Source organism: Lolium perenne, chromosome 2 (assembly GCF_019359855.2).
Source record: "Lolium perenne isolate Kyuss_39 chromosome 2, Kyuss_2.0, whole genome shotgun sequence".
Lineage (NCBI taxonomy): Eukaryota > Viridiplantae > Streptophyta > Magnoliopsida > Poales > Poaceae > Lolium > Lolium perenne.
This window is the reverse complement of record NC_067245.2, coordinates 222,838-234,912: the sequence shown is the minus strand read 5'-3', so window position 1 is coordinate 234,912 and position 12,075 is coordinate 222,838. Positions and strand designations below refer to the sequence as shown.

Genomic DNA, 12,075 nt, shown 5'->3' with positions numbered 1-12,075 from the left:
TGGTGTGATATTTAAGTTGTGGTGTTATTCTTCTAGTGGTGTCATGTGAACGTCGACTACATGACACTTCACCATTTATGGGCCTAGGGGAATGCATCTTGTACTCGTTTGCCAATTGTGGGGTTGCCGGAGTGACAGAAACCTAAACCCCCGTTGGTATATCGATGCGAGGAGGATCGCAGGATCTCAGAGTTTAAGGTTGTGGTTAGATTTAATTCTTAATTACTTTCTTGTAGTTGCGGATGCTTGCAAGGGGTATAATCACAAGTATGTATTAGTCCTAGGAAGGGCGGTACATTAGCATAGGTTCACCCACACAACACTTATCACAACAATGAAGATTATTTAGCCGTATGTAGCGAAAGCACTAGACTAAAATCCCGTGTGTCCTCGAGAACGTTTGGTCATTATAAGTAAACAAACCGGCTTGTCCTTTGTGCTAAAAAGGATTGGGCCACTCGCTGCAATTATTACTCTCGCACTTTACATATTCGTACTTTATTCAATCGTTACATCAAACCCCACGAATACTTTAATCGCGAGCATTTACGGTGAATCCTTCATCGAAACTGCTTGTCAACATCTTCGCTCCTCGTTGGGATCGACATTCTTACTTATCGAAGATACTACGATACACCCCTATACTTGTGGGTCATCAAGACTATTTTTCGGCGCCGTTGCCGGGAGTGAAGCGCTATTGGTAAGTGGAATTGGTAAGGAAAACCTTTCTTGTTGTGCTGATTTTATTTACGCTTGCTATAAGTCATTATGGAGAGATCTTCTCTTCAATTTCTATTTGGGAAATCTACTACTATAGCGGTAGTGGATGAGGCGCCAGTGAGGAAGTAATACCATATAAAATACCTATGAAAATTATTGAACGTGTTATGGATAACGCTATGAAGGGGATGGAACTGTCCATCCGGTGATCATTTACTGTTTTTGCATGAATTATGCGGGTTATTCAAATGTGCGGGTATTGCTATGGATGAAGTGAGGAAGAAACTATTCTCTTTGTCGCTGTCCGGTAAAAGCGGCGCATTGGTATAAATTCTTGGATAATGGGGATTCTCTTGAATGGAATGATATTGTGCCCCGGTTTTATTCTAAGTTCTATCCTCCAAGTGAAATTCATAAGGATCGGAATTGCATATATAATTTTTGGCCTCATGATGGAGAGAGTATTGCCCAAGCTTGGGGGAGATTGAAGTCTTTAATGCTCAAATGCCCCATTCATGAGCTTCCTGGTAATGTTATTATTGATAATTTCTATGCAAGACTTTCTTTTCAAGACAAGACCTTGCTGGATACTTCTTGTTCTGGATCATTTACACGCAACAAAGAAGAGTTTAAAAGGGACCTTCTTGATCGGATCCAAGAAAATACTGAAGGTTGGGAGAACGATAAGGATAGAGAATCAGGTATAATTTCTGATTATAAATGCATTGAAGCTTTTATGGATACTGATAAATTTCGTAATATGAGTGCTATATATGGTCTTGATTCTCAAGTTGCTGTAAATCTTTATAAAGCTTTTGCCTCTCATTATGAATTGCCAAAGAAGAATTTTGATAAGTATCATGAACCGTATAAAGATAAAATTGATTCATCTATTAATAAATGCGTTGTAGTTGAAACTGCTGATCATGTTATTCCTGAAGCTTATATTGAAAAAACTCCTTTTCCTGCTAAAATGAAAGAGTACTCTGTTATAAATAGTGCGGTTCATAAAAGTGAAAAGAAACCTGTAGAACCTGAAGAACAAATAAAAGTTGAACCTGCTGTTGCAATAGTTAAAGATCTTGTGACAATATTAGAAGCATCTTCACAGAAAATAATATGACCATCCTCCACACTTTCAGTCACAAGATCTTTAATTATTGCAACAGCAGGTTCAACTTTTATTTGTTCTTCAGGTTCTACAGGTTTCTTTTCACTTTTATGAACCGCACTATTTATAACAGAGTACTCCTTCATTTTAGCAGGGAAAGGAGTTTTTCAATATAAACTTCAGTGAATAACATGATCAGCAGTTTCAACTACAACGCATTTATTAATAGATGAATCAATTTTATCTTTATACGGTTCATGATACTTATCAAAATTCTTCTTTGGCAATTCATAATGAGAGGCAAAAGCTTTATAAAGATCTACAGCAACTTGAGAATCAAGACCATATATAGCACTCATATTACGAAATTTATCAGTATCCATAAAAGCTTCAATGCATTTATAATCATAAATTATACCTGATTCTCTATCCTTGTCATTCTCCCATCCTTCAGTATTTTCTTGGATCCGATCAAGAAGGTCCCTTTTAAACTCTTCTTTGTTGCGTATAAATGATCCAGAACAAGAAGTATCCAGCAAGGTCTTGTCTTGAAAAGAAAGTCTTGCATAGAAATTATCAATAATAACATTACCAGGAAGCTCATGAATGGGGCATTTGAGCATTAAAGACTTCAATCTCCCCCAAGCTTGGGCAATACTCTCTCCATCATGAGGCGAAAAATTATATATGCGATTCCGATCCTTATGAATTTCACTTGGAGGATAGAACTTAGAATAAAACCGGGGCACAATATCATTCCATTCAAGAGAATCCCCATTATCCAAAGAATTTATACCAATGCGCCGCTTTACCGGACAGCGACAAAGAGAATAGTTTCTTCCTCACTTCATCCATAGCAATACCTGCACATTTGAATAACCCGCATAATTCATGCAAAAACAAGAATGATCACCGGGATGGACAGTTCCATCCCCTTCATAGCGGTTATCCATAACACGTTCAATAATTTTCATAGGTATTTTATATGGTATTACTTCCTCACTGGGCGCCTCATCCACTACCGTTGCAGTAGTAGTAGATTTCCCAAATAGAAATTGAAGAGAAGATCTCTCCATAATGACTTATAGCAAGAAAGTAAATAAAATCAGCACAACAAGAAAGGTTTTCCTTACCAATTCCACTTACCAATAGCGCTTCACTCCCCGGCAACGGCGCCGTAAAATAGTCTTGATGACCCACAAGTATAGGGGTGTATCGTAGTATCTTCGATAAGTAAGAATGTCGATCCCAACGAGGAGCAGAAGGTGTTGACAAGCAGTTTCGATGAAGGATTCACCGTAAATGCTCACGTACAAGTATCTGTGGGGGTTTGATGTAACAATTGAATAAAGTACGAGTATGTAAAGTGCGAGAGTAATAATTGCAGCGAGTGGCCCAATCCTTTTTAGCACAAAGGACAAGCCGGTTTGTTTACTTATAATGACCAAACGTTCTCGAGGACACACGGGATTTTAGTCTAGTGCTTTCGCTACATACGGCTAAATAATCTTCATTGTTGTGATAAGTGTTGTGTGGGTGAACCTATGCTAATGTACCGCCCTTCCTAGGACTAATACATACTTGTGATTATACCCCTTGCAAGCATCCGCAACTACAAGAAAGTAATTAAGAATTAAATCTAACCACAGCCTTAAACTCGAGATCCTCGCGATCCCTCCGCATCGATATACCAACGGGGGTTTAGGTTTCTGTCACTCCGGCAACCCCACAATTGGCAAACGAGTACAAGATGCATTCCCCTAGGCCCATAAATGGTGAAGTGTCATGTAGTCGACGTTCACATGACACCACTAGAAGAATAACACCACAACTTAAATATCACACCATTGAATATTACTCAACCATAATTCACTACTAACATTTAGACTTCACCCATGTCCTCAAGAACTAAACGAACTACTCACGAGACATCATACGGAACATGATCAGAGGTGATATGATGATGAATAACAATCTGAACATAAACTTGGTTCAATGGTTTCACTCAATAGCATCAACAACAAGTAGGAATCGATATCACGGAGAGTTTCCCCTATCAAACAATCAAGATCAAACCCAAATTGCTACGGCGGTGACGGTGTCCAGCGGTGGAGCCGGCGGTGATGATGGTGGAGATGATGATGATGGTGATGGCGATGATGTCCAGCTCGATGACGGTGACGATGGCGTCGATTTCCTCCCGAGGGGAATTTCCCCGGCGGATTCCTGCCCGCCGGAGAGCTCTTTTCTCTCTGGTGTTCTCCGCCCCGCAGAGGCGGCTGTAACTCCTCGCGAGGTACCCTCTGTGGCTTAGGTCTTCGGGACGAAGGGTTTGGCGAAGAAAAGAAGGCGAAAAGGGTCGTGGGCCCCCCAGACCATAGGCCGGCGCGGCCAGGGCCTGGGCCGTGCCGCCCTAGGGTGTGGGCCCACCCTGGCTGCTCCTGGCTCCTCCTTCTGGCTTCCTTCGTCATCTTGAAAAATAGGATTTTTGGTATAATTTCCTTCCGCAGTTGATCTTCCGAAATATTGCGTTCGACGGTGCTTTTTCCAAACATAATCCTGGCTCCGGTGTTCGATCCTCCAATAATGATGAAACATGCAAAATAGATGAAATAACATAAGTATTGTGTCCCAATATGAAATATATCAATGAATAACAGCAAATTATGATATAAAATAGTGATGCAAATTGGACGTATCACTACTCAACAACGACCGCAGGAGCCTTCGCCAGCAGCGTGCCAAGAAGGACGCTACGATTCGCCGCCTTCGCGCCCGGATCGCGTCACTTGAGGCCACTGTCAAGGCCCAGGAGGATCAGATTCGTCAGCTGGAGGATGATGATGGAGGCATCGACATTCAGGGAGGAGACGCCTTCCTGAGCGACGACAACGACTTTGAGGAGGACGAGAACACCGAGGAGGAGGACTACGAGTTCCTGGAGGCAGGACCTGACGAGTACGTCCCGATCGATGTCGATGATGAGGAGTAGTTGCACTAGTTCACTTATAGTAGGTGTGAGTTGTATCCCGTCCCTTTTATCGTAGCATGAGAATGGTTCTTAAAACCATTGGAGTATGTGTGTAGTTTGTACTATGTGTTGCATGAATGAATGAATGTTATGTTTGTCATGAAAAGATTACAAGTTTTCAAATGTTTTTCAAACTTAACCAAAATGAACCATAGAATGTTCCCTCTTATCTCATAATCTTCTACATCTTCAGATGGCCCCTCCGAATCGCACCAACGACGCGATGCTGCAACTTCTGCAAACCATGCTTGCAGACCGGGAAACCGAAAGAGCCGAGCGCCAAGCCAACCTCATCGCCTTGCAGAACATCGCCAACCAAGGCCATGGAAATCATGACCACCCCGGATCCAAGCTCAAGAACTTCCAAAACACCAACCCTCCGGTGTTTAGCAAGACCAAGGAGCCCCTCGACGCCGACGATTGGCTCCAGACTATGGAGAACAATCTTGAGGTAGCCGGAGTGGAAGCCAACGAGAAGGTGTTGTTCGCCACTCACTATCTCGCTGGACCAGCCCGCGCTTGGTGGACAAGCACCCGTGCCATGAACGGAGGTCAATTCATGACTTGGGAGGATTTCAAACTCAAGTTCAGCAAGTACCATGTACCCCCGGGTCTTATCAAGAAGATGAGGGATGAATTCCGTGAGCTGAAACAAGGTCGCATGACGGTGGTGGAATACCGCGACAAGTTTCTCACCTTGTCAAGGTATGCCCCTGATGAGACCGACACCATTGAGAAGAGGAAGGAGAGATTCCTGAACGGACTGCATGATGAGATGCAGACTGTCCTCGTCAACATTCCCTTCGCCGACCTCGAAGCCCTTGTTGACTCCGCCATCCAGATGGAGGGCAAGTTAAACCAAGCCAATGAGAACCGCAAGCGCCGTATGGCAAGTCAGAGTGGATCAAGCCACCCCCAAAAGTTTCGCCCTAGCTCAAGCGGAGGTTTCACTCCAAGAAACAACAAACCCCAGATGCAGAACTCTCGCCCCGGTTATCAGAACTGGAGTGGAGGAAACTCCAAGCCAGGAGGCTACAACAACAACTACAACAACAACAACTACAACCGCGCTCCACCCCGAGCCCCTAACAACAACACCAACACCAACACCGCTCCCAGAACCGGAAGCAATGCCGTCCCCGTTGCGAACAAGCAGGACAAGAGCACTATCACTTGTTATGAGTGTGGTGTAGTGGGGCACTACTCCAACGAGTGTCCCAATCGTCTTGCCAAGCTCGCCGGCAACACCGCTGCACCTGCTCAGCAGCAACGCCGTGTCTCCACCGGCAAGAAGTTCGTCCCCAACAACCCCAACAACCGCAACGGCCGCCTCTACCACATGAACGCCGAAGAAGCCCAGGAAGCACCAGATGTTGTGCTGGGTATGTTTTCTGTCAACCACATCCCTGCTAGAGTGTTGTTTGATTCTGGAGCATCTCATTCCTTTGTCACCGAAGACTTTGCATCAACAAGTAAAATTCAACCTCTCAGTTTGAAACATGTTATGATAGTTCAAATCCCCGGATCAACCACCAAAGCCAGAAAATTTCGCAAAAATGTGCCAATCAAAATCCATGATGTAGATTTCTTTGCAAATCTAATCATACTTGGAACCAAAGGTTTGGAAGTTGTCCTAGGAATGGACTGGATGTCCAAGCACAATGGATTGATAGACTGTGCCAAGAAAGCCATAACCATGACTAGCAGCACCGGTATCGTTTTTTTTTTTTTTTGACCCTGGACTGTGAGGCAAGGCCCCACAGCAAATTTTATTTATTTAAAGTAAATAAAGATAAGGTTACAATATGTACAAAAAAAGAAGGAAGATAAACTATGTCTCTAAGGCAGAGACCTAATCCAAGCAAGCAGACTATCCTTATGTTTAGCTTTAGTTCTATATTGCAGCAGAGTTATATCCTGGATGAATTTGCTTCTCCACTTAGTGAAAGAGCACTTCTCATTTCTAAAGATTTTCCCATTTCTAAGAATCCATATGTTCCAACATGCAGTCATCAGTACTTCCATAAAGAAAGGCCGTCCAAAACTCCTTCTAGCCTGATCCAACACTTCTTGCAAGTAATCATGTGGCTTCCATTCTATCTGCAAGTAGTTCCAAATTCTCACACTGAAGTTACACTCAAAAAATAAGTGAATTCGATCCTCATAGCTCTTCCCTGGACATAAAACACAGTGTGTATCATCTGTCACCTTCCAATGTCTCCTCTTTAATAAATCTCTTGTATTCAATCTATCTGACAACAATAACCAAGCGAACACTTTTATCTTCATGATACAACAAGAACTCCAGATCCACTTGTATATCCTAGGAACCTGTATGTGTGAGTGAATGTGTGTATAGAAACTTTTAGCTGAATACTTCTCTCCCCAACAATATGTCCAAACATCTTTATTTTCAGATAATGGGTTACTCTGCATGATATCCTGTAACTCCACCAACTCCTGATAAGCTTGAAGTGATAAAGGCCTATGGAAGAGACTCCCCATCTCCTGAACCTGATAAGCTTGAGCCACTGAACAATTTTCATTGATCACAAAAGAAAAAAGCCTGGGAAACCTTGTACACATAGGCTGAGAGGAGTTTTGTATTTCCCAGTTATCAGACCAAAATAATAAAGTATCTCCTCTTCCATGTTTCACCTTAGCCACACCTCTAAAATTATCCACCTGCTTTATGACATCCTTCCACCAAAAAGAACCACAAATGTGCTCTGCATGTGGAACTTTCCCTTGGTAATATGCTTCCCAAACCAAATTTACCCAGGGCAGATCCTGTTTATTATAAAACTTGTCAAGGAACTTGATCAGCAGAGCTGCATTCTGCTTCTGGAAATCCACAATCCCCAATCCTCCTTTGAGCTTAGGCTTACAGATCATTTCCCAAGCTGCCAATGACTGCTTAGGCTCTCCCTCCTTATCTCTCCACAAACATTGTCTTAGTATTCTGTCCAGCTGCTTAGTCAACCCCACTGGCAGTTGCAAGGAACAGAGAAAATGCAGTGGCATAGATGCCAAAGCAGAATTTATCAACTGCAATCTAGCACCTTGGGAAAGAAAACTAGAGCTAGCAGTCAGTTTCCTTTCAAGCCTACATACCAGTGGTGATAATTCTGTAATTGTTGGCTTTGTTGTACCCAAAGGCAGACCCAGATATGTAAAAGGCATTTTGCCTACCTGACAACCAAACAAAGTAGACAACTCCAGAATTCTATCATCAGTCACATTAATCGGCAGCATGTAAGATTTTCCATAATTAATCTTTAAACCAGTGGATGCTGAAAATTTCTGCAAAGTTTCCTTAAGTGCCAATAACTGCCCCTCATCAGCAGGCAAGATTAATAGTGTATCATCTGCATACTGTACAATAGGGAAGTCTTCATCACTTGTTTCAATAGGTCTAGAAAGAGTGCCTTGAAGCACCATGTCATTCACTGCTGACTGTAGCAAATCTGACCCAAAAATATAAAACAGAGGTGATATTGGATCACCTTGTCTAACTCCACGCTTACATTCAAACTGCTTTCCCGGTATTCCATTCAGCAAAATGGAAGAAGTACCCGAGGACATAATGGCCTTGGCCCAATTGATCCATTTCTTATTGAATCCCTTGAATTCCATAACTTTCAAAATAGCCTCATGCTCTATTGTATCAAAAGCTTTCGCAAAATCAAGCTTCAAGATGACTATTGGTCGTTTTGAGCTCTGACAAAGGTAAAGATATTCAAAAGACCAAGCTAAGCAATCCTGGATAGATCTGTTTCTTAAAAACCCATACTGATTTTTATGGATGCAATCCAAAATCTTTCCTTGCAGACGATTTGCAGCCAATTTTGTCAGGAATTTAATACACACATTTGTCAAAGAGATAGGACGAAAATCATTAACCCTGACAGACACCTGCTTCTTTGGCACTAGAGTAATGTATGAACCATTAATATTTGCCAATTGAATTGATTCATCATGAAAATCTGCTGCCAATTTATAAAAATCTTCCTTCACTATGTGCCAACATTTCTTCAAAAACATTCCATTGAAACCATCTGATCCAGGAGCCCTGTCCACTGGCATTTCCTTTATGACCTCATCCATCTCCTTTGTCTCAAAAGGTTTAGTAAGCTCTTCCAAATCATCTCTCTTCTGCAAAATTCTCCCAAGATCAAATTGCATAGAGATACCTTGGGAACATCCCATTCTATTCTTGTACTCAGACCAAAGCATACCAGCCATTGTGTCATGATCATTTATTTCAGCACCCTCCTCATTAATCAACATGGCAATGGTATTTCTTCTATATCTCTCAGTTGCCATTGCATGAAAGAATTTGGTGTTGTCTTCTCCTTGTTTGATCCATCTAATAGTACACCTCTTTTTCCAGTAATTGCACTCAGCCAAAAGCAACTCATCTAGATGCAACTTGACAATACTTCTGAAATTAAATTCCACTCTGTAAAGAGGCCTCAACTCTTCCAATGTGTCCAGGGCCAAAATCACTTCATTGCATTTTTGAATCAGTCCTTTTAACTTAGCCAAGCTCACATGCCACTTTTTCAGTTCATACCTCAACATCTTGAGCTTATCAGCCAATTTAGCAGAACTGTATTTTTTGCTTGACTCCTTTGCCCAAGAGCTCCTTACACATTCCAAAAAACCAGGCATATCCACCCAATAATTATCAAATCTAAAAATTCTTGCTTTTGGAATATTTGTGTCTATGTTAACTACACAGGGTACATGGTCAGACCCATTCTTGGCTAGAGGAATCACCATGGTGTTTGCGTATGAGGAAATCCAATTTGCACTGGTAAGGAACCAATCCAATTGTTCAAGTAGTGGGTCCTTTTGCATATTTGACCATGTGTAAGCACGACCTTTTATAGGAATTTCCAGCAGGCCAAGGTGACCAATGATTTCATTGAACAAAAACATATCATTAATATCCCCACCAGGCTTATTTCTGTTATCTTGTGACCTCATAAAATTAAAGTCTCCCAACAGTAGCCAATTGGCTTCAGCAGGTATTTGTAAGTTATATAGCCATGACACAAAATTATCACTCTCCACACCCTGACAAGGCCCATATACACACCCCATAGTCCAAACTTCATTGTTATGCATAGAGGTGAATTGCACAATAATACCATATTTCTCTGTTTGTAACAAAACCCCTGAAAAGCTAGCAGAGTTCCAAAGCACTAAAATCCCCCCTGAAGCACCCACTGAAGGGGCACAAACAAAGCAATCAAAACGTTTTGGGCAGAATTTTCGAATAGTTTTCCAGTCAAAGCTCTCACATTTTGTCTCTTGCAAGCAGATAATATCACATTCACTTTCTTCAATCTTTGCTCTCACTTGTCTCTGCCTATTGTCGGCATTAATACCTCTTACATTCCAACAAAGGATTCTCCATTTGCGTTTAGATAAAATACTCATTAATAAAACCATAAACAGAGCAAATCAGCAACAACTGACACATAATATCAGCCAACATCCACCTCAATGTCACACAGCACTGATCATTACCATTACTAAGAACACCATTCATAACCAACACAAAAGCACACCCCAGTCTGACTATATCCAGCCAACTAACAGCCAAAAGCCACACTGATAACATCACTGTAAAGTTTGACATAGCATACTTCACAAAAGGAACCCACTCACACACCCACTGGTACTGAAATAAGCCCCATAAAACCCCAAAAGTTCCATCACCCAAACCACTTATATCTGTGCTTGTCTTAATCATTTCCACTGGAAGACTTCCCCTCTTTCTTGGCCTCAGCTTCAAGCTGCTCCTGCGTTAACTTGCTCGGTGCAATGCCCAAGGACAAACCCACTCTCTGCAGAACATGCACTGGAGTCACAGGATATGTCTCCTCTGGAACTTCAGTGTCATCCTTAGCTTGGCTGCTCTCCTCTTCCTCCTTCTCTGCATTCTGTATCAACAGTTTAGCTCTAGCCTTCTTCTTAATCTTAGGCTGGACAGATAACACTGGCTTGGGCTTGTACCCCTCCTTCAGACAGCTTCTGGTGAATCTCCTTTCCTCAGATTGTACAAGCTGGGCCTTGACTTTACTCCTTGTACCTCTCTTTTTACTCACAGTGGGAGTAGCAGTTACAGCAATGCCCTCCTCTGTACCCCTCTGATTCTCCCTGTACTCTCCCCACAAGCTATACTTATGCTCCTCCTGCCATGCCAGGACTCCTATTCCACCATTGACTTTCACCAGCTTCTTGCCCTGAATTCCAGATAGAACCCAACTAGATGGCAACTTATTCAAAGCTAGAAGAGTAAACTGTGATTCCTTACAGGCCACAGGAATTGTGCAAAAATATAGAGAGGGCACCATCCTGGACAGCACCTTTTCCCACTGCATATCAGGTGGTAGAACTGGCCCAAACCTAGTGATCACCATGCCTACATTGAGCACCTGATTCTGAGCCTGTAAGTGTGGCATGACCTCCTGCATATTTACTGATGACCCTGAGTCCTCAGACATGGACAACACCATTGATTCAGGTACTTCCTCCACTTCCTCCACCTCATCATGTTGATGTGGTTCTGCATTACCTTGTTGATTCCCCTGGTGTGCATCATTGCCATCTTGCACAACGTCCCATCCCACCTCTGGATATTGGGGATTGACAAAGAGGTTATTGTTTGGCTGCAGCTCCCCAGGAAAAGGATGCGGATTGCCATCCAACGGCATTTGATCTTCGTCTGCCGGCAACACTTCTGCGAAATCTGCTGATAAGATATACACCGGTGCTGTCCAGGATTCTCGAACCCCTCCTACTGTACCAAATTTGCCAAACACGACATCACGCGGCACCAGTTGGGGAGAAGGAAACGAAGCATATACCAACGCCCTCTCCTTGATCGGATCATTGCTATTCCATGTATGAAATTGCCCAAAGGTCGACACAGCGTTGGCAATGTCAAGATTGTTGCGGTAGTCAGGATGCATGCCAAGGAACATGAGCCAACCTCGACGAAATCCCAAGGCAGAGCGATGATTTTGAGGCGCTTCCCCTACATGCAAGAATCTAAGGCCACTGTTCTGCAGCTGATATTGGCCATGTTGAACTAGCGCATTCACAGAATTTGGACCATTTAATTGGAAAAGCCCCACACCAAACAGACTCGCTTGAATCGAAACCACATTGCGCTGCAGCGGACCAACAAGAAAATCAT

General features: G+C 42.6%; 1 protein-coding gene across 1 annotated transcript; it reads right to left on the bottom strand.

Moving 5' to 3' along the window:
* Positions 1-7,185: 7,185 nt before the first annotated feature.
* On the bottom strand, positions 7,186-9,107 carry LOC139835094 (uncharacterized). Its single transcript, XM_071825075.1, has 7 exons — positions 8,766-9,107; positions 8,438-8,582; positions 8,147-8,329; positions 7,977-8,054; positions 7,641-7,849; positions 7,292-7,376; positions 7,186-7,193 (listed from the first exon to the last, which is right to left on the bottom strand). The coding sequence occupies exons 1-7, from the start codon at positions 9,105-9,107 to the stop codon at positions 7,186-7,188; spliced, it is 1,050 nt and encodes a 349-aa protein (XP_071681176.1).
* Positions 9,108-12,075: the final 2,968 nt, after the last annotated feature.

Excerpts from the sequence above, each read along its gene's own strand:
- LOC139835094 (XM_071825075.1), bottom strand. The coding sequence starts at position 9,107 with ATGGCTGGTATGCTTTGGTCTGAGTACAAGAATAGAATGGGATGTTCC. Across the intron at positions 8,583-8,765 it reads AGAAGCAGGTGTCTGTCAGG|AGCTCAAAACGACCAATAGT; the intron begins GTTAATGATTTT and ends TACCTTTGTCAG. Across the intron at positions 7,377-7,640 it reads ATAAACAGGATCTGCCCTGG|GTTCAGGAGATGGGGAGTCT; the intron begins GTAAATTTGGTT and ends CAAGCTTATCAG.